Source organism: Poeciliopsis prolifica, unplaced genomic scaffold (genome assembly GCF_027474105.1).
Source record: "Poeciliopsis prolifica strain line A6 unplaced genomic scaffold, Auburn_PproV2 SCAFFOLD013, whole genome shotgun sequence".
Taxonomy (NCBI): Eukaryota; Metazoa; Chordata; class Actinopteri; order Cyprinodontiformes; family Poeciliidae; genus Poeciliopsis; species Poeciliopsis prolifica.
Genome location: NW_026562388.1, coordinates 8459386 through 8482224, shown reverse-complemented (window position 1 = coordinate 8482224; position 22839 = coordinate 8459386). Strand labels below are relative to the sequence as shown.

Genomic DNA, 22839 nt, shown 5'->3' with positions numbered 1-22839 from the left:
TTTTATATTAATTGTGGAAATAAATGCTAAAAAAAATGTGAGTTTCTCATGTTTTATTTATTTTCATCTTTGAATGTCACTTTATTACATAAGAATGCCACAGTGGTATAAACATTTGCTTTGCAAGGTTAGTGACTGACTAGTCATTGAGTGTTTATGATTTGAAGATAAGGATTGTCCTATGTATGCTGATGATTTCAGTCTGCTAGATAAGCCAAATAAGCATACCTGAACAGTATTACAGTCCCTGTTATTGGGTCTCGAAAGTCAGTTGGCCTCTTTCCATTGATGAAATGAGAGCATGTAGCAGTGACTTTGGTCACATTTTCTTCAGTAAACTCCTTTTCCTTTCAAGCTCCTGCGCAGTGCTGAAAATTCTTGCCATTTCTTTGGGGATTACAAAATGGAATTTATAAAAACTATTCATAAGGTAATGATCATCACATCATGAATCACTCTGACAGACAACAAAGCAGGAGTGTTCAGAGGAGCATTCGACTCATTCACTAAAGAGGGTCCTGTTTATCTGAAACAAACATGGCTGCGGCACTTGCGCAGGACATTGTTCTAAATTTAGCATTGTCACATCCTTTTCGATCAGTGCCATCGAGGCAAGTTTGCTTGCATGGACTTTGTTAAAGTTCTAAACCAGGATCTGGTTTTAATGAAGGCAGAAATATAGAGTCGAACAAGATGGTTGTTAATGTTACAGTTTTTCTCAGTCACGTTGATGAATTTCTTGAACGGTCCTTGACATTTGCAAAACGGTGAGTGTATTTCTCAGAACAATTTGTGTAAACACCAAAAGACCAGGGGCCATCTGCACAAGCCAGTCTCTTTCTCCAAATTATTATCTCAACTCTCAAAAGTAGACATCTGTGTCAATGAATATGTCAGCGTCTTAGAATGACATGTCCTTGTTTCCATGTAAGGATAAGATAGTCAAATTCCTTTGCCATGTTATCAACACAACTGGGTATTCTGGAAGGATCTATGATGCACTGGTTACCTGTGCAGGGTGTAGTGTGCCTCTCACCTTCTGGACATAAGACCCAGCAAGGTCTTTTACAAAGCATTATGATCGGTTCCAAGAAATCTTTTTGCTCCTGCAAAAAAAAAACATTTAATGAAATTGCATTAATTGATATTGTTTACTTTCAATTTAAACTTCATGTTAATTTTTGTCTGTAATTTCATTGGCATTTCAACTTTTAAGTAGATTTTTAGTTTATCATGCTTATTAGTTATAAAGACATTTTTCTTTGTAGTTTTGGTTTGAGACATATAATTTTAGAAATTTTAAGAGATTGTTTCTACATTTTAATGTTTACCTAATATTGTAAACCAATTTAGAATATTGTAAATGTTGTTCATGCACATTTCCTCAGTTTAGCAAGTCTCCACTGTTTATCAGTCACTGTTGTTTTTTTTCTGTGTTGTGGCTTCACCTTTTTTCTCTGGCACCAACACTTGCTGCTAGCTAATTGTTTCTGCAAAGTGCAAATAAAGACAGACTCTCTTACAGATTAAATACCAAACACTTATAGAAGACATTTGAATTTCGTTAAAAATATGTTTCTCATTCATTTGTTTGAAAACAAAATAAATGCACTTTAACCAGGTCCTCTTGTTCAAAGTACAAAACTCCAAAACTACTCCTTGAAAAAGTAATGAAAACTCCTGGAGATTTTCTTGCATACAGACAAGCTGTATAACTTTTAAATGCTCAAACTGTGGGTTCAAGCATCCAGATCAGTTTGGCAGTCTGTCTCCCAGTACAGCAGCACAGATCTAAAGAATAAAAATGCTGCAAAGTGTAACTGCACTTTGCAACAAGTTTTCTCCCATAATTTACCATGATTATGGTAAATAATCATGCTCTGACAGGCATTTCTGTCAGAGTTTATGCTGAGCAAAAGCATCCCTACAGCACGATGCTGCCACTGCCAGTGGAGGTTGTCATAAGTCAGTCCTTAACAGCAACTGTCCTGCATGTTTTAGGACTGACTTCTCCAGGGAAACTGTTTTACATGTCAAATTAATGAGACTTCCTTCAACAAACAGACTTCCTTCTACTTATTACCTTCTTGAGGCCAAACGTATGTAGTGTGAGACAGTTGTCCAGCCAACAGATTCAACCAGATAACCATCCTCTTTAGACTTACTCTGATTTTTTAGGTTGTTACTATGTTTGGATGCTGAATGAATGATGTTCTGTAGCTGTGTTCTCATTACAAATGTGCACAAATCTTTGTCTGTATTCTGCTAGTGTTGAAAAACCACAGTTTTGCAATTGTGGTGTTTCCATTAAATTAGAAATGAAATTCAAATAATGTGTAAATAAGCTTGTCTACGCAATAAGTCATTAAAAATTGTTACAACTCAGCTCAGCCTGGGGAAAGGAGAAGTTAAAGAAACCTAGATGTTAAAGGTTTAACAGTTGAGGGTTTATTGTTTGGGTTTAACAAAATAAAAGGGCAAAAACCTACAATAAACAAAAGGTAGGCGCTGACAACCAAAAGTACTAAATATAACAAAATCCTCAAAACAATCAGAGTTATAAACCAAAGATCTTAACAAAGCACAACTGCACCTTTTAAACAAGGTTAAACCAAAAACAAACTACAAATTTCTAGTAGACCCATACAGGGACAAAAACTATCAAAGTTTACAAAAGCTCACAGAAAGACAAAGCTATTTAGAGCAGTCAAACACCCAACAAAGTGTCCAGCTATCTCAACAAAGAATCAACCACAACTTCTCCCAGGTAGTCTTGGGTTGAAAAAGGGAGCCCTCATCAGGGATTGGTGGAGTGGATAATTGGTGAGCCAATCAGCTCTGCAGTAAACCTCAGGAGTGGCACAGGAGGATGAGGGCTGCATCCATTTCCCAGTGGAGTCAATTTGGTTGGAAAGCTGCAGATATACAGATAAGGAAGAGAAAAAGAAAACATACAAAGGCCACTGGCCGCAACAAAAATCATGGCAGCAATGGATGTAGAAAGTTACATGATATTTATTATTTTGTTGTTGTATTTAGTATCCACAGAGGCACTCATAAACATGATAGGTAGTAATGGTTGCAGCTGTGCAACACAGTAGCCAATTTTAAAAAGCTGCACGTGTTAAATTCATTTCCATTTGCAGCTGCATTGCCCTTTTTAAAATGCAAGCAACACTGACAAAAACAAGAATAAACACTGCTACGCTCATATGAAATCATCATATGAGCAGAGGAATCCTTGCCTGCGCTCACAGTTGAAAGGAGAGAAGAAGCCTGTTGGGTTCTAGCACACAACGACATGATGGTTTCAGAGGAGCCAAGCATCTCGAGTGGTGGAGCAGCGAGAGGGCAGCCTTGACGAGGAGAGCAGGTAGCGAAATGATCAGGTGGACAATATGACATCAAGCGTGCTCAGAAGTGGTCGGGCAAGGAAGGCTGACATTCTACTACATAAAAGGAGCCTCTGAAATGAGACGAGACAGAACAAACAATGAAGGAGAGACACATCAGACTTGTTGTCAGTCAAAAAGTACAACAGAGTTTAGTTTGTTTATAAGGTAATATGACTGACCAAACTCGTACAAAATCTGCCAGCGAGGGGAAAAAAATGCTACTCTATTCTATCACAAAGTAGCAGGCCATGCACAAAAGCTATAAAGAATTTTGCAGCATGTCAAGTGAACTTCAGCATTTTTTTATTTTAATATAGCTGTAACTTGCTCTCCTTTGCTAAGAAATTTGCCATTTCAAGTTCAAAGTTTCTGAAAGATGTGATGCAAAACTAAAAATACAAGATTTTGATTGACTGTGAACTAGTGTATCTTTTCTATATGAGCCCAAGTTTGGTATTTAAAAATACCCAATTGACAAATAAATTGTGATTTGCCACCTAGAAAAAAAAATACACTTTATTATCTGGTTGTAATAAATAAACAGGATGTGGCATATTTTTAGTTTTTTGGTCAAATTTACTTGTTATTACACTGATTTAAAAAAAAAAAAACACAAGAAAGGTTAAAATATTGACTCAAGCTAAACGTGAAAAATGATTTGCATTGACAATAAAATGATTTATTTCTCATATCTTAATTAGGGACTCCCCTGTACCCCCAGTTTATTTAGGAAAACAAACTGGGGGTAACTAAAATAGAGTACTTCTTATTTCAGTTTTTTTTTTTATTCCACATGGTCTTTTTACACATACAGTAGAATTTTAGCATGCCATTATAGCTGAAATGCAATTTACACACAAGGATTTATTGACTCAAGGAAACTTGGGGACTTGTGAATATTTAATATTATCAAGTTGATTACTTATGTATTTTGAACTAAAAAAAAATCTGAATCTTTATCTTCCATAAAAATAAGAGTATTTTCTATCTGTGACAAAAAAAACTCATGCTACGTTTTGTACAGATTTTCAATTTGCTCCATATTGAAACATTGATATCTAACATTTAGCATCTCTTGTGAGGAGATACAATAAAATGCTTTTACTTATTTCCTATTTTCCGTGTTTTGTTCCATTAATAATTTTTTCTTCAAAAACACACACACCTGCACACCACGGCACACGCCCACACACACCCTTACACACACACACACACACACACACACACACACACATGCACACAGCTTCAAAATTCTTATGAATTTCTTATACATATATATGTAAATAGACATACATTTCCATTGTAGTAATGTTTGCATCTATTTTGTGTAAGACTGGCAATATCATGTTGCTTAAAGCTATAAACCTTGAAACAATTTGGTGTATGCAGACATTTCTGAGACGTATTTTACTCTTTTGTGTTTGTTAAAGTCAACATCGGCACCCTAAATGCCCCCTCGGACAAAAAATTGCTCTGGAAACAGTTTTATTCCACTTATAATGACTGAAAAAGAATTTCATTTTGCTGCAATTATATTTTACGAACAATATTTTATGTCTTTGACTGCCATCTTTGAATTAATAAAATAGCTGAGCGCAACAACATCATTAATACATGCAAACCATTAAAATTTCACCAAAATTATTTTACAAAATTCTTTAACTTTTACAAAAACTATGCCTGCTGAAATTATGATAAAAAGGTACATGCCCTGATAAACTGTGCAATAGTGTGATATTTCTTTTTGCTTAAAAATATTTATAAAAGTTGTGTAAGTGCAATTACCTTCTCCGAATTCCTTTTATGACGAAGACTTTTATGTTCAGCAGCTGAAACAAACAGAATTAACTTTCTAGAAAAAAGAGAAAAGCCAATTTAGTATTTTTTTATACAGCTTAAAAAAAAAAGACTGATTTAGTTAAGTATTTAAAATGCTCCTACATGGTGTGGTCTCGGATCTGTCCAGATCTGAAGTAGCTTTGCGAGGTGTTTATGTGACTTCATCTAAATAATGGTGGGCTATCAGGCGGCCTTCTGAATAAAAGGATCCCAAAGTGGGGGACAAACAGGCAGGTAAAAACATCTCATTGATGTGCAGCTTCATGATTTAGAAAGTTTCTGTCTCCATGTGCAGCACTCAGAGAGCTCTGATACTTTCGAGTAGAAGATACATCTCCAGAGTGTTAGCATGGGGGGTGGGGTCGGCAGCAATTGCAGTTATTTGCATACATTTTGGATCTAAATACTGTTTTGTATGACAGAATATCTACAGCTACAACAAGACTTTACCCATGGCAAAAACCCTTTTCATATATTTCTCTATAAGAAAAAAGAAGAAAAGAAAAGAAAGAGAAAACATGGACTTTTCTCTGAGTTTTGTTCACTCACATGAGCAAAATGTGGCTTGACAGTGGAATATTTGTGACACAAATTAATAACAAATATGCTCAAATATCTTCCTTTTCTGAGAGACTCATCTCCGCTACCCTCATCTATGCCCTCTGGGCGCAAATGAACTCCCATCATTCATCTCCCATCATATTCAATAAATTTAAATATTGTTGAAACCTTCAGTTATTTCATCAATTCACTAAGTGAAACTCATTATTAAATGCAAAAAACTGATGTTTGCAAGCCTTTCCTTGTTTTAATAATAATGATATCTCCACTTCATATGAATGAAAACATGAAATTTAAGATTAGAAAGCTACAACAGACCAATAAAAAGAGTTTTAATACAGACACTGGTGCTTAGAATGTATGTTTAATACCTGCTCAAAGATTGCTATTTTTAAGAAGTACTTTTGATCTGACAAACGGGCCTCACAGAGGCCCATTTATTGAATATGAATGCATCAACCTGAGTCTTCTAACATAAAAATAAACGCAATTCACATAAAATCAATCTGTAATTTTTTTTTTTTTTTTTTTTTATAAGAGGTTCAATTTGGAGTCTAAAAAACTCGATATTTTTGCAGTGCTGTTTGAATATTTCAAGGAGAAATACAGCCAGCAAATGAAGGCATCATTTACTCAACGAAGCATAATGTCCACATTAATTGGCAAGTGTCCGATAGTAAAAGGCCTGAGAAGATACCACTGAGGTTTTCTGTATTCATGGCTGATTGATGAAAAACAAAACACATTTTTTGTAATCTTGCACTAATAGCCTGGCAGTGTGCAGGTGGTAGAGTCAAATGAAATGGATCATATGCGAGCTGATCATCAACAACCATGAACACAAGAAAACAGCTTTGAATATCTGCTCAGTCCAGAGACAACGATGTGGGAAAGGACTGAACACATAAGTGAGCAAAAATACATTTAAGCTGAAACTGAATCACTAAATCAACTAAAGTCTATTAGAGGTCCAAAAGAGTAATCATCAAACTTGGACTTTAAGTGGAATTCAAATTTGCTATAATGACTTTTGGACATGTTTACTTTTTTCTGCTTAAGTAAGAAATCAAATACAGTATAATATTATGTAACACCTTTTCATTTGGTAAGAAAAATATATGTAAATAACTATGCAGATCTACAAAAAAAAAAGAAAAAGATGAAATTTAAGAATAATGTAACGTATTAAACTTATAATAAGGAGTGGGATGAGGAAAAACGTTTACCACCACTCCTCATTTGCATTCCAAAATAAATTATATGTTTGCTGGTACAGTTTAGTAACTACTTCTTCAGTGCCATGTCAACGTAGCATTTTACATTAACAAGGTATAAAAAGTAATCACTAAATGTAATATACAGTTAGTGTTGCAAAATACAAATATACTTTGCCATCCCAGTCAGACAGCAGTGATGTGAACAGAACATTTCTATATGTCTTCATTTAAAGGGATGAAATTTTGAACTTTGCTTGAGCTGTGAAACAACCAGTTTCTAAGTTTAACACAACAAACACACATACACAAACTTTTCCTAGTGGTTCTCACTGCTTGGATCTTAAAATTTTCACAATCCCTCAAATTATATCACTGTCTTTGTATAAAGAACTTATACATTTTGGTAGGTAGTTTTTTTTGTTTTGTTTTGTTTTATTTTTTTGTCCAATGCTGTGTTGTATAAAGATCTACTACATCAAAGAAATGTAACTTTTGAATTGAAAGAATAAGGTATTGTGTGATCAAAATATAATTCTATGTTTTGTATAACTGTCACAGGATGTTTATGGATGCAGTAAACTTGTGCAGGTTTTGCCCAACTTAGTTATTGTTGTTGAAGACAATAAAGGCATAAACTTGGTACAATTTCCTCTTTATGCACTAAAATCAATATGGTTTACATTATGAGTAAAAACCAAAAACAGCTGATGAAGTATATCTATTTTATTTATGTTTATTCCATTCACAGTTTCTGGAAACACTTAAACATTGTTTTTGTAACTTGAACAATGTTTGTTCATTAACAAAAACACACAACCTTATGAGTTTTTTTGTTGTTTTTTTTAGCTTCTATTCTGTTCTATAATGTTGCTTCCAGATATCAAAGTGGGTTTTATTGTATCACAACAACCAATTGCATTCAAGGGAGAATAAAAAGACAAGAGAAAGATTGGCAGATGCATTTGGACATACGAGTAGTTGGGCGACAAAGCTAGAGCGAGTCGTGTTTGAGTCACAACTATACTCTCTAACAGCTTTGTTTACCTGCCCTTACTGCTGCCACAATTAATGCAGCAGAGAAGTGGACTGAACCAGGTACCCTTGGAACCAAGCACCCAGTCCAAGTACACCACCCTGCTTTGTTCTGCAGTACATTTGGTGATCTGCATTGATCTGCTGCTGTGCCTGCATGATTTTTTTTGTTTTAATTGTTGTTACAAAAGAGAGCAGGTATGATAAAATGTTGCCACTTGAAACAGCACGGAGGACACTGGCACTCATGGACATTTGGGTTTGAAAGTTTTGGAAGCAACATTTTCTTAGTTTTTGTTCTGGCACAGGTTTTTTTTTTTATAATTATTATTATCATTTCTAAAGAGTTTTGACTGTTAAAGTAGTACATCTCACAAAAATCTGAAACCTTTTAGGGTCCCCAAGGATGAATTAGCGTTTCGGTTTGGGCGAGCTCAATGGGAGATTAGGTTTGAGAAGCTGAAATGCACTATTGGCACTGAAGCTAATTTTACCTTCATTGTTTTGTGCATAGAGTGAAGAGAAAGGATTCACTTTGAAGCATAGAAAGTCTTTTCATTTAACTCTTTTAGAGAATCGTACAGTAGATACTTGGGAGAAAATGTTATTTTTAAACATGATTTTTTTTTAATATAGCTTATTCTTGATTCTTAAAATTACTTTTCAATATCTTTTCTTCATCTTTGGGTTCTCTCAGGCTTATTTGTATAATAATTGATTCCTTTGGCTTTGGTGCCCATAATCAAGTTTTCATAATCAAAACTATGGAGGCTTAATACATCACAAAAACACAGACTCCGACAACAAATGTCTGAGAAAAGTTCTAATTGTGGTAAAGCTTTCAGAAAATGTTTTATCAAAAATTATGCATCTGGCCTCTTAGGGTGTCCCGTGTGTTTTTATAATGTACATAAACCAATTAAACAAATCTTAATGTATTTTTTTTAAGTTAGAAAAGCCCTATGTGTCTGTAATGATGCAGGAAACCATGTTCTTCACTTTTAATTTATGTCGCTGTTCCGTGAAAAATATAAAATAAACTGTTAACTTTTACAAATTTGAAAGAATTATTTCTTTCATCAGCATGTTGCACATTTAGAGGCCGTGTAAAGAGCAAACTCGTTTTGAGACATTGAGAAATTTCAGATGTAGAAATTGTGATTCCTTTATATTTCTCTTAGCTCTACCACACTAAATGAACTGCTTTGATTCTAGAAGAAGAAAAAAAATAATAAAACGCCAGCACTTTAATCCCATTATAATACATTTAATTCTTCCGTTCGCCGTTTTCCCCAGCAGCAAGAATATGTCTCCGCATCCCATTAAAGCCCATATTCTGTTTTCTTTCTTTCTTTCTTTCTTTCTTTTTTTCTTATGCCTTTTTTTTGGGGGACCCCTATTAGCATCATTTCGTTCATCAAGCCACATTAATTGTGAATGAATGCAAACTCCTGCAGAAGAATACGGCCTTCAAGAGGTCTGTCACATACTTTCTCCACTTGGGAGGACCTTTAACCTACTTACCAGAGAAGCCGCAACATTTCAAGTAGAGCGGCTGAAAGATATGCACCTGCCCGCTTTTTGCTCTCGCACTGCGCCGCGAGTTGAGAGGAGAGAAAGTATTTGATCTAAATGGTGCAACAATGGCCGCAGGTGTGGAATTTCCTCCATAAATCTCTGCAACAAATGAGCCTCACAGGCCAGACACGAGAGACCGGCATCTCAAATAAGATCACATGAAGTAATCTGGTTGTGAGTGCAAATATTCGAAATTAGATTCTTTTTCTTGTTTTTATTTTTTTTCTCTTCCTTCCCCGTCACAAAAACAACAAATAAATTATTTGTATTATGTATATTTATCTACTATTGGTTTTCCGACAAATTTATCAGTATTTCGGGGAGAGGTGGAGGTCATGTTTATTTGTAATCAAAAACAACTTGTCCTCAATCATTTACTCGAACATTTTTAATGTTTCAGATCAATATCCCAATTGTTCCGTGGGAACTTAAGTCAAAATGAGATTTTTAAGCACCACGCATTCACGTTTATGCCTTAAATTTTATGCATTTGTTGAACATTTAAGTTCTGACATCGCGTGCGCTTTTCCAGACCTCAAAAACGCTGCAAACAACAGCAAGTTGCACGCAAAAAACAGGCTGCATTCGGTTCAACGTCTCTATAGATCCACTTGCAAAAAATGATAAATAAATCAATAAATAAATAAAGAAAATCTAAGGAAACTGGCTGTGCGTAAATTACGAATATGTATTGACGTTCATCTAATTCCTAAAACATTTTGAATCAACAAGCGACAACAAATCACAGACAAAGTGCCGTAAACTATCTTCACTGTCACCTATTTTCTATCTATATGAAAATTAAAACTCCGTCGTATAGAGAAGACCACAAAACACGCGACGTCGAATGGAGACGTCCGGGGCTCTAAGTAAAAATAAATTCTGCACTTTCCTGCACAATGTCCTCGGCCGGTGTGTGATTGAGTTGGAGGGTCAGGACCCGGGCCCTTCAGCCATCTCTACGCATCTCTCAGGGTATTGAACTCGCATCAACGAGATGGAGAAAAGCACTTCAGGAACCAGGCCGCCTGGATGCATCTGCTGCTTTAAGGGAGGAGTGACAGTATTGGAAAAAAAAAAAAAGGTTGACAGGGGGATATGAACTAGTGATAATCATGGTTTGTTATTAGGTTCTTGTAAACAACTGCTAAACTGCCAAGATAAAATCACTTACTGGTGGAAAAGTAATAGTGTCGCTGATGTGAATTAAAATCCCTTGATTTGCACAGTAAACATGCAAATGTTATTATTATTATTTTTTTCTTTAGGAAGTAATTTCAAACATATAGAACGATTCATTGTCAAATGAGCTGCAGATATATCTCCATCCTTATAGCAATGAGTATGAGATATTATCTCCAATAATTAATAGCGGAGATGCATTCAACGGGAGTCAAAATGTTAAAGCGATCTTAACGTTAGTGCCAAAAAGAAAGAGGACCAGAACGCATCTTTCCTCACAATGTTTCTTTAACTCTTATCCTCAATAGGCTCATGTTTAACATGGAGGCAAATAGGGTCTGCCTTATGGCAATACACACTGCATCAGGTAACATATATCTTCAAAAATAATTACAAGGAAAACAGTTTCATTTGTAAAAGAAAAAAAAAAAAGGCAAATCCCAGAAATTGACCAACCTTGTCGCGGTTCCTCGTTTATCTGTCTCCATCTGCGTTCTTCGCATCTTATTCCCATGTTTTGTTTTTTTATTATTATTATTATTATTATTATTATTATTATTATTATTATTATTATTTTTAAGTTGACATAGATTTAAACTAATAATAAAAATAATTAATTTGGGGTCTAAGCTGTTCTAACCGTTGCTTGCAGCCATCGAGCTCCAGATTTTTATGGGGTCCTGATGTGGAGGGGGGTTTGCGGACTACAGGGTCTTGCTCTCTGACTCGGTAATCCACAAGGTTGAGAGGTTTGCCTCATTTACATAATGTTAGAGCTCTGGCCTTTCTTTCTTTCTTTCTTTCTTTCTTTCTTTTTTTTTTACATTTCTTTTTTTTTTTGACACACCGTTCCCAAAGAAAGGTTGGGAAAAGGCGCACGGTTGAGACACTATACATCGGCAGGAAGTAATTCTTCATTTTTAAATGACAAAAAAAGTTTTTTTTGAAATGTAAATATGGGGTGTTAGGTATTTATATACACATATTCAGCGTCATGTCAGAGATTTTTTTTTCTTTTTTCTTTCTCATTAGTACCTTTCTGACAAGCTCTACTAACTTCGCAAAGACGGGCCACTCCAGGTTAAATCCGTCCTGGCATCCGGAGAGGGAGAAGATGAGTGGAGGAAGGAAAGAAAGAAAGAAAGAAATCCGGCGGCAACAACAATTTATTACGTTCAGGTTATCAACTTAAACGATGGAGATTGGCATTCTCGCTCTGCCGCTGTAATTGATGGCTGACCATGTCACATCTTCATTTGCTCAATTAGGATGGGTAGCTGCTCGCTGCCATCATGCCATGGTAAATTTCATTAGTGGCTTGATGCAGCAGAGAAGAGAGCTTCCTCCACACATTAAAAGGAATTAAGTAAAAACCTGCATTAAAAAAAGTTATTAATTCTCTAAATTTAAAATAAACCTAAAATTGCGATTGTCCCATTGCAAATCAAAGATTGTTTTTAAAGAAATTATTACTTTTATAAAGTTTTAACCCATGTGAGAATCTAAATCTGAATTTTTCGTGCTGTTTGTTGTTCATCATCACACTTTGTTTTCCCTCCTTGACCTCTCTCTTGTTTCGCTCTCCCTTCCTTTCTTCTCCTGGCGCCAGTCAGTTTGCTCAGAGATTATATCGTCGGGTGAAGACTGCGGACCAGATTTGAGGATTTAAAGTTTCCAAAATTGTATCCAAAGTGAATCAGTCCTGAACATAGCCTCTCTTAATTTATTTGGAGTTGCTTAAAATAGAATATATTTTTCAAACAAATTCCAACTTCAGTCTGTTTAACCCTCTAGCCCCCAAACGCACCATTTTGATACAAGCTTTCTGCAGTGATGTAACATTCCTGAGTTATTCTACCTCCAAAAAAGCATTTTACTTGCCTGAGTGTGTCTCTATATATAATCAGAGTTCCAGTTGCTTTTATAAGGCATACAAAATGTTTTTTTTTTTTTTTTTTTTTTTTTTTTTTTTTTTTTTTTTTTTGCTATCATAATTACATGACCATATAAAGCCCTTTGTGGCAACTCTCATGTGAAAAGAAACAATATGTTATGAAAGAATACTGTTTCAACAAAAAGTTTGTTTTCCTCAAAAGACTGCCTTCTTGCATAAAGATGTCAATAAACTTATTTTGCAAATTCTCATGTATTTTATTACTCTCACTTGTCATTTCTGATATAAAGAACTTCAGAAAATCCAGAGACATCCAGAGACAATAATATTTATTGTATTGTTAAAATCACCCAAAAAGCTACATTTTCTGATGCTTTAAAAAAAACAGTCAAACATCAACCTACAATGCTGTGTCCAAAACACATCGAGCTTAAACACAGTGTATCTGTTCCTTAACTCATATGAAACTGATAGAACATTTTGACTTGCTTATTGTTAGATTTAATTCTGCAATGCTAAATGTATAATTTCAGATGCTGCCTGCCATCTCTTCACCACACTTGGTACTTTCCAAAAGGCATGCTGTATCAAGAGTAAATGTGCTGCTAAATATGTTTTATAACTGTACCATATATTTTATTAGGCCTTTATAAAACTTGCTTCCTCCCAAAAGCCAAGTATATTATTGATGACACAAAAATGCAAGTACAGCAAATCAGGCAATGCTCCAAAGATTCTTTGGTCTTTATAATTATTTCTTATTCTTATTATTTCTTTCTTGACCAAATGCACACATCTATATACAAGTAGTTCTGAAAACACTATCTCTTTAGAAAGGTTTTTGCTTTCTTCAAAAGCTATCTCCATAAGGTGACACCTGTATTCAAAAGGCAGCCATAAAAATAATATGACTGCAAAATCCTTATGTATTATTATTGATACATAATGCTACATACAAGCATATGTATACAATTTCTATTTTGGTTGAAGTGTTCAATAAACATCTTCATTTTGATTGCCAGTAAGACATTATTTCATACTTTGTCAAAGTTTGTACTTTTCTTAAAAACCTGCAGTGCAGGTGATTAACATATATTTTTTAAATGTGACTTGTGTTTTGATAACTTTTTGACTGCAAAAACCTGATGTTTCAACTCTGATATCAACTTAGCATAAACTTGCAAAATCATCCTTTCTATGTGGTAATTTAACTAAAATAGTCAAATAACAGTTCAATCTTTTAAAATCTAAACTTTTGGGCAGTCTTTGAAGCATGCTTTCTCCAAAGTTCACCAGGTAAATTAATTACATTAAGTAAATCTTCCCTAAATTATTCAGATTTCAGAAAATAGCAAAAGAAAATTGCAACTGTGTTTGAAGATGTATGAATAGGACACACGCACACAAAGAAAAACACCGTTAGAATTTGGATCCCTGATGTATTTCCCTTCGTGTATTTCTGTCATTTTCATCTTATTTGGGCTTGCCCCTCTCTGGTGGGGTAAAATGATGCTCAAGAAGACCAAATGAGCTGGTCATGCAACTTCATTGTGGCTCTTTGATGATACTCGGTGGTCCTTATGTCTGTTCAAAGTGCTCTCAAAGTTTCTGGAAAGAGTGGAATTCCCTACTGACGCAAAATAGTCGTATGTGGCAAGCTCAGCTGGCGGACGTAACACCACCAGCTCTTCTCACCTGGATAAAATCGCCAGAAAGAACATGTTCATAAACTCCAATATCAGTTTTTGGTCGTTTAGTCGAAGTTACCACAAGGCAGAGGGTGTTTTCATGAATTATGTCCCTAAAAAATGTCAATGACCGTTGTTTGCTGGTTTGGGAGTTTTGCTCCGCCCCCCCGGTGTTTGTCGTAAACCTGGCTCCTGGCTCCAATAAACCCGGGCTAAGAGCGCCCTGGGCTCGCCTCCTTCTCCAAGGCGATCAATAGGATCTCAGGCGCACTCCAAGCACTCTCTTACGTAGACATCCACCAAGGAGAGAGCCGATACAACAACACGGTTGATCTGCTCAAACACAAAAAATCTACCTGCTTTCTGAATCATGTCGTTGAGCCCAAAGCATACAACGCCTTTTTCAGTGACAGATATTTTGAGTCCAATCGAGGAGACCTACAAGAAGTTCAGTGGCATGGACGGCGCAGGGAATCTAACCTCTTCACTGGGAGCCTACCGACAGCCTCAGGTGTCTCAGACCGGCATGCAACAGCACTCGATGGGCCACAACGCCACCGTGGCAACCACTTACCACATGCCGCACACCGTCTCCCAGTTCTCCCACGGCGCAATGGGGGGATACTGCAACGGGAGCCTTGGCAATATGGGAGACCTCCCGTCGTACCAGGAAAGCATGCGGAATACTGCAGCAGCTACAGGATGGTACAGCGCCAACCCTGATCCAAGATACTCCACGAGTAAGTTCGATTCTAATTTTATATTCACTTTCGTCATTTTACATGCTCTATGAACGCGTAAACCCCAGATGACCCTATATTTTACAAAATATTAATTCTGTAAGGACAAAAGCAAAATTTTTATGATGGACCACATTTTACAAAAAAAAAAAAGAAGAAAAAAAAGAAAGAAACATTTAATGACTAAACTGAAAAGGAGATCATTCATTTCAAGTCTGGCTCAAATACTTTTATTATTATTATTATTATTATTATTATTATTATTATTATTATTATTATTATTATTATTATTATTATTATTGTTATTATTATGTTATATCTGAAGATTTTAAAACTTTTTTTCAAAGTTCCCAGAAATAATTTACATAAATAAAAGATAAATAGTTCAGGCGAAATAGTGTTCTCCTCTTCTGTTTATTGAACGCACGTATATGTATGTATTTTTTAAAGTTTCTAGATTCATGGGACCTTCCACAGGTATGAACATGGGTGGCATGGGGAGCCTGACGGGGATGGGAGACGCCAGCAAAGCCATGCCAGCTCTGCACGCTGCGCCCAGGAGGAAAAGGCGCGTGCTGTTCTCGCAGGCTCAGGTCTACGAGCTGGAGAGGCGGTTCAAGCAGCAGAAATACCTGTCGGCGCCCGAAAGGGAGCACCTGGCCAGCATGATCCACCTGACGCCGACCCAGGTGAAAATATGGTTTCAGAACCACCGGTACAAGATGAAGCGCCAGGCCAAGGACAAGGCGGCGCAGCAGATGCAACAACAGCAGCAACAGGACGGCAACCTGTGCCAACAGCAGGCGCAGTCCCCGCGGCGCGTCGCAGTGCCTGTTTTGGTAAAGGATGGTAAGCCGTGTCAGAACGGCTCCAACACACCGACGCCGAATCAGCAACAGGTTCAACAGAACCAACAACAGAGTCAACAGCAGAACGGAGGTGGAGTGGTGCTTGCGTCTTCGGCCGGAAGCCTCGGGCAGCATCAGAGCCAGCAGCAGGTGAACGCTTTGGAGCTGGAGGAGATGTCGCCCAGTCCGCCGTCACTGCACAGTCAGTTGAACATGGCCCAGATAGACACATCTGCTGTAGATTACACCAGTAACATGGTCAGCTCAAACCTCCTGTACGGCAGAACGTGGTAGGACTTTCAAAGCACTGTTTCTGTCCAGTTTTATGTGAACCTGCGGATGAGCCCATATATATATATATATATATATATATATATATATATATATATATATATATATATATATATATATATATATATATATATATATATATATATATATATATATATATATATATATATATATATGAAATTATTTGGTGGCAAAGGGTCAAACGGGACAAGGCGCACAGACGCGCAAAGAGGCGCATGAACTGATCAGGACACATTTTCTTGACACCTCTGAAGGAGGGAGTCTATTTTTGAACATTACACGAATGGCTACCCTCAACAGAAACCGTGTCGTTCCTGGACCTTTTTATAATTCATGTTTTGGACCTTCCTCATATTGTTTTAAACGTAGTCTCTGTTGTTGAAACGAAAAGGAATGCTGCTTCACTTCTTTGTACTGATGAGGAGGACAGGTGGGATCAGGTCCGAACTCCACTAAAACCACCACTCCTCCTTTGGTATTTTATCATATTAATATTGTAAACTAATGTATTCATTTGATTAGACTTATTGAATAAAGTAGGTACTTGTATATTTGCCTAACACACTCACACACACGCACACACACACAAGGCGTTTTAACTGTATGATATTCGTTAGCGTCCACAGTTATGTTTTCTTTAATATTTTTTGTAAGTTAAAAAAAAAAAAAAACAGAAGGAACACATGCGTGATGGCTGCTGTATATGTTTCAAAACCAAGTGAACGTTAACAATAAATAACTTGAAGTGTGAGAGCTATTCCTGAATAAGTAATTTTTTAAAAGGGGGATCTGATTTGGAGTGCATTTTCATTATGTTGTTATTGAGACCAAATTGAGCTGGAAAGCAAGGTCGATGAGGGAGCCAGCATTGTTCAGGTGACATTTTGGAGGGCTGGCTTTCATGGGAGACATCACCTCTTTTAACATCTTTAGCACTTTTCAGCACGTTTGAAACAAGCAGTTTACCCGATATATTTATTGATAATTTTTTTAGAAAATCCTTGAAAAAGTATTAATATAGATTTTCTATACCTTTCTTTGATAGGCCCAGACCATCGTTATGATGTCGTTCAATTGTTCAGTTTTCTTTTTTTGTGTGTGATTATGCGTGCTTTCATGAAATTCATAATTACAGCCAATTATTGAAATAAGGACGAAAAGCCTGGAATATGTGCAGTTTATTGTTGTTATACCACATTAACTATTATTATTATTATTATTATTATTATTATTATTATTATTATTATTATTATTATTATTATTATTATTATATATGTTACATCATGAATTTTATTAGTTACATATTTAGTTATACATTCAGAGAAAATATATCATTCATTATTACTAACAGTGACCTAAAACTTAAAACCCGTCACATTTTCTACGGTTTAATTTATGCTCAATAGCTCCAACGTCAGCTAAATATTCTAATTTATTTCCGTGTCAATGCAGCCCATTTTTCTTTAAATAAAAAAAAAAATGTTAAAACCATTGGATAGAAAATATATATTTATATATTTTTTATATTAACTCTTTTTTGGCCATAAAGTTCAAGTTTTGCAATGTATGAAAAAATCTCTAGTAAGACATCAACATTAATCGCATTAAATGTGTGTATCAGATGTGACATGTACCTTACATGAGCTAAGCCAGTTTTATCAAAATTACAAATTAAAGAAAGGATTCAGCAACTGTAGTGGCGTTTTTATATTAATGTGACTGGAGTATTTAACTTCATTTATTCACTCTTATTTTAACGTGATGTTTTTCATCTATTTTATTTTATTATTGTCATTTGTTTCATTTTTATTTTATTTTTTTTTATTTCAGGTGTGCAACTATAAAAATATTAGCATTCGGTAATAGATTAGATATTGATGTATGTGATAAATGTAATGGCAAAAATTAACCTGAAAGTGATACATTAATTTCATGTTGATATTATTTTTATTTTATTTTATTTTATTTCAATAATAATAATAATAATAATAATAATAATAATAATAATCACTTCAACGTATTAAGGTCATACCTGTGTTAGCATCTTGGCTCTGTCCTCCAAAACAACCTCCATTTAAATCTGCAGCGATTTTAAACATGTTCAGAAATTATTTTCAATAATTCCCTCTGATGATGATGGTGATGATAGCTATCAGTGTATCTCAGTAGAGACCTTGGAGGGCTTTCATTTCCAAAAGGAAACACCTCCACATACCTGACAGCTTCATGTGTACATTTTATCATCCCTGCACGCGAAGGAAGCTCCAGCAGCCAATATGCACCTGACGTTCGAAAGTAAAGTACGACAACACTTTCGGAAGACTGTCAAAGGGAGCTGCTAAACTAAAAAGGCACTCCATAATACACACTTTGGTACTGCAAGATGTTTCTCATCGATTTTTTTGTCTAAATTATTGCATGGCTGAGTTGTCAACAAAGCTTTTTCCTGGTGAACCACATGAAATGAAAGTGGAGGTGAAGCTATTCTTTTCTCTTTTCAATAGCCACAGTTATGGCGCACTAATAGGCTATGCTAGGTAATCACTGGTTATTGTGCCTGTTGCTCTCAGTTTATTGGGAGACCGTGAAGGAGCTTACCTCTTTTTGTATTGCAATATGAGACAAGTTTGGTTCTGTAATTGGCTGTGGCATCACCGTTGCTGGCTGGGAAGTTTGGGAGCTGTACCATGTGAATCTATCTGCAAAAGGTGTCTAAAAGATGTGATCAATGACCACTAACATGCATATGCACTCTTGCTCAGGCACATTTCTAAACAGAAAAAGCAATTGAATAACTCATACATTATATAAAATTACCTCTATTATACAAAGCAGATATTTCCATCAGGGCTGGAAGGGGTCTCTATCATTACTTCAATGCCATTTACAGTTATAATAAAGCACGGAGCAGGGGATATTGTGTTTTGCTGATGTAAAGGATTTCTTTGCCTATTCTTCTCAGGTAATTGCAGGTTGCACTGCATAATGTGAACACAGAAGGAAGCCTTGCTTCAGTCTCCTGCAGTACCCCCCAATCCCCTGCACCCAACTCTCCTCCTCCCCATTATTCTACTTAATATGTCAGAAGGTCTGATCACAGAGAAACCTTTTCAAGTCCTATTGATGTGTTCCTCAATTGACCATGGCGACCTAGCAACCTAGAGAGCGCTAATTGGCAAGGGCTCCACACTATTTTCAGCATAGTTTACACAGTACCATTGGCCCAACATGTAGCCATAATGTTACACAAATGAGATATGTTTTGTTGTACTCCTCGAACAGAATGAGAAATTGTTCCATATTTCAAGTCTTTGTGGCGAGGCAATTAAACTGAAAAGCTAAAAGCAGAACCTGGCCTAATTTATGAGTGGTAGAGTGAATGAGGAAAGTGATAGGTTGATTTAGGTCCACGTCATTTGTTGTTTTTAATGGTAGTACATATTATCATAAAGCAATTGATTGAGACTTAATATTCTTTGTTTACTTGTACATGGTTCTGTCTCCTTTCCTGCCCCTCCTTCTCTGGATAGTGACCAAATCTTTCCAAATAAATTTAAGTCTCAAGATCCACTTTTTTAAATGTTTATTTTTCTAAGGACATGAATGCACTGAATTGATTAAGCCTAAAAGATTTTAATTAGTGTTACTGCCCTTGTTATCGGCCAAGGAGAGACCGTCTTTGTGTGAGTATCGCAAGTGTTGGATTTATTTGGTTTTCAGGAAAATTAGTTACTGCAAGCTTTTTTGCCACATAAAGAGAAAATATCTTTTTTGTAGCCACTTTTTAATGGAGAAATACATAGATACCGTAGTCAAAAACTTAATGATTTCAAAGAAATTCTAGTTTTCTTAAAGACTTTTTTACTCTCAAAGAGATAAAGGTCTCATGGATACTTGAAGACACAGTTGATGATGTGGAGTCTACAGTGATAGTAAATTTGAACGTGTCCAGTAAACATGTTGCTAAATATAATTTACAAATATTCTATAACAACAAAATTTTGAGGTGTTTTGTATTTTTTATTTTGCATGCAGGATGTAACTTTTTGATATGATGATTACATGACTGCAAAAGCGTATACTGATGCAAATAAAAAACTTTGAGAAAATCAGAGGATTTTTCAAAAACAATATTTTTGTTTTGTTAAAAGCATTCCATAAATGGTTTTGATAATTAGTTCATATATCAGCCTTAAAATGATAAAAAAAAGAAAGATTCAAATTTAAGAATGGAATGGTAAATGTTTTTGAAAAGAACAAGAGTGATAAAAAGTATGTGACACCTTGTTCATATGTTCTCAGATGATGTTTAAAGCACCTGCATTTGAAAGATTGTAGATTTGTTTTTTTTTATTTTGCAGGCAGCTCCTATGTTAGCACTCAAAAGGCAGAATCAGATGAATATTTTATAAGATCTACTGCAGTGAGACTGTGTTTTTTAGGAAAACAAAATATTACATCATCGAAGGAATTAAAGTTCAACATTTGAAAAAGTTATTACACTCCGAAACAAGTAATTCCTCGGCCTTTTCTGTCTCAAAGCCAGGATGCAGAAGCACCTCCGTGGAGTCTTCCCGACCGTAATAGATTTCAGCACCAGCCCAACTCATTTTCTTGAAAGAGGAGTTTGTGGGACTTAATGAGGCATAACTAATAGAGGTCCCACAATCATCAGCACCATGCTGGAAGCACCGTGGCAGGACAGAGCAACCATTGATTCTTGCTTCAAGCCTCTTGAGTTCCTAATCAGCTTCTTTTAGCTGTGTGTTTCAGGTCTGAAAAATCCATTGTTGGCCTGTGTCACTGGAGGTCAGTAGTTATTAGTGGCAACTGAAAACAGTTTCTCTAACTACTTATGAGAAAACTGAATAAGATGCAGACGGGGACTTGGAGGGGGGATTACTGGCAGTGCAGCGAGTCCTGGTCGCCTCAGAGGAGAATGTGACATGAGTTTCTAATAAGGGATGCACCCCCCACATCCCACCCCCGTCATACCTAGTTAAACATAAACATGGACGCAAACTGCTAACCTGGTTCTTCAACTGCTTACGCTTCCTTAAGGAATTGTCAGAAGGTTGTTTTGGATAAAATTGTAAGAAACAACTCCTGCTTTTGCACCAGCAGAGTTCATTAAAGCATCATAAATGTAATTCTAAAGAATATTTATGCTTTCTTCAGGCAAAAGCTGTCAACAATTTTAAACTGCAGATACAGAATTCATGCAATGATCCAGGAACCAACTTTGTAATTTTTATTCTGTGCACAGATCAAATTAATCATAAGTTAATGAAAAGATGCATTCATACATCAGGCTGTTCTGTAGGGCTTCTTTTATGTGATACACATTCACCCTTGGAATATGTCTTTATGTGTGGAAAAAATATCCACAAATAGAATTAAAACTACCAAAGACATGTAATTATCATGTTTAAACAGCCTAGATGAGGAGATGAAGTGAAAATTTGTTAGCTGTGGAGTTCCTGCATTCAGAAATATGAAAAAAAAGCGAATTTACAGGACAAAAGAGTTCATCTCTGTCCTTCACAGCGCTCCTTTTTACGTTTGAACCAGCAAAGCAGTTTTTTCCCATCTCATCGTTGCCACGGTAATGGCCAGCTGCCAGTGTGAGGATTACTGGTTAATAGGGCTGGGACTGGAGAGCAGTTCAGTGAAGGTAAGCAATGGATAAGATCTGTGTGTCTTTAATACTGCAAAGTTGTTTTGCAAAGTATAATTCTCAAAAAAATTGTCTTACTTTTATTTCTTTTTATAATTTTTTTGTGTTTGTGATCATACATGAATGAATCTTCATTCTGTTCCAATGTATTTAACATCATTGGAAATAATAGATGACAAATTAAAAAAAAATTGTAAAGTAAAATTTAAAGATCTACAAACTCAAGGACAGAATTTCATAAAAGCTCATAAAAGTGCCCAGAGAAAAAGTTAATAGGGGGCAATGATCCAACAGCAAATAGCCAAACTCTCACACACGCAATCTAACATGAATGGCAAAAGATAACAGAAGCAGCCATCACTCAACAGCTATGTGGGTTAAATTAAGCCCAGAAGGACATAATGATTTCTTCAAATATAACATGCGCTAATCTGCCCCCTCCAAAACTCGCAGGCGTCTCAATATGACTGTCCCAGAGGGCCATGGGGGCCAAACAGGACCACCCACTTTCTTTTCAATTATCATCTTGCAACAACCTGTCTCCTCTCTAGCATTCAGCAGGAGACACTGACTGCTCTCTAGAGGGAATTACAATTAGATGGCTGTTTGTCCCGCGAATAAACTTTCAGACAGTAGCTGACAATCTCAACTCTGTGCAGCATGTGACCCTGAGGACAAACAGGATTACGCTCTAAATCCCGTGTTTCTTTACCCACTCCCCTCGTCCTCCTGAGCAGGGGTAGCCGGGATGCAAAGGGTGGTGGCTTGGACTGGGAGAGAGAACATTGCTGGATTCCCCTGCAAACTCTGAAAAAAAGACTAATTACATGCAACAAAAATCATATTTAACTAATATAAAAAAGGAGTGAATATAGA

General features: G+C 36.0%; 1 protein-coding gene and 1 long non-coding RNA gene across 4 annotated transcripts; one reads left to right on the top strand and one right to left on the bottom strand.

Annotated features, from left to right (window-relative positions):
• Positions 1 to 2484: 2484 nt before the first annotated feature.
• Positions 2485 to 6823, bottom strand: LOC129365128 (uncharacterized). Of its 2 annotated transcripts, XR_008606502.1 has the most exons (4): positions 5337 to 6823; positions 5181 to 5247; positions 3256 to 3466; positions 2485 to 2915 (listed from the first exon to the last, which is right to left on the bottom strand). It is a non-coding gene; the product is annotated as an uncharacterized LOC129365128 (long non-coding RNA). The 2 variants fall into 2 exon arrangements; XR_008606503.1 differs by having other exon boundaries at positions 2485 to 3466.
• A 7816-nt stretch (positions 6824 to 14639) lies between these two features.
• Positions 14640 to 16301, top strand: nkx2.4a (NK2 homeobox 4a). Of its 2 annotated transcripts, none has more exons than XM_055038573.1 (2): positions 14640 to 15126; positions 15604 to 16301. In XM_055038573.1, exons 1-2 carry the CDS (start codon positions 14757 to 14759, stop codon positions 16266 to 16268), a joined length of 1035 nt encoding a protein of 344 aa, XP_054894548.1. In that variant the 5' UTR covers positions 14640 to 14756; the 3' UTR covers positions 16269 to 16301. The 2 variants fall into 2 exon arrangements, with proteins under 2 accessions (XP_054894548.1, XP_054894547.1); XM_055038572.1 differs by having other exon boundaries at positions 15577 to 16301.
• The last annotated feature ends 6538 nt before the right edge of the window (positions 16302 to 22839 follow it).

What these genes read in the sequence shown, in the direction of transcription:
- nkx2.4a (XM_055038572.1), top strand. Translation starts at nt 14,757, where the DNA reads ATGTCGTTGAGCCCAAAGCATACAACGCCTTTTTCAGTGACAGATATT. An exon ending in TGATCCAAGATACTCCACGA is followed by an intron (nt 15,127 to 15,576) that starts GTAAGTTCGATT and finishes TATTTTTTAAAG; the next exon opens with TTTCTAGATTCATGGGACCT.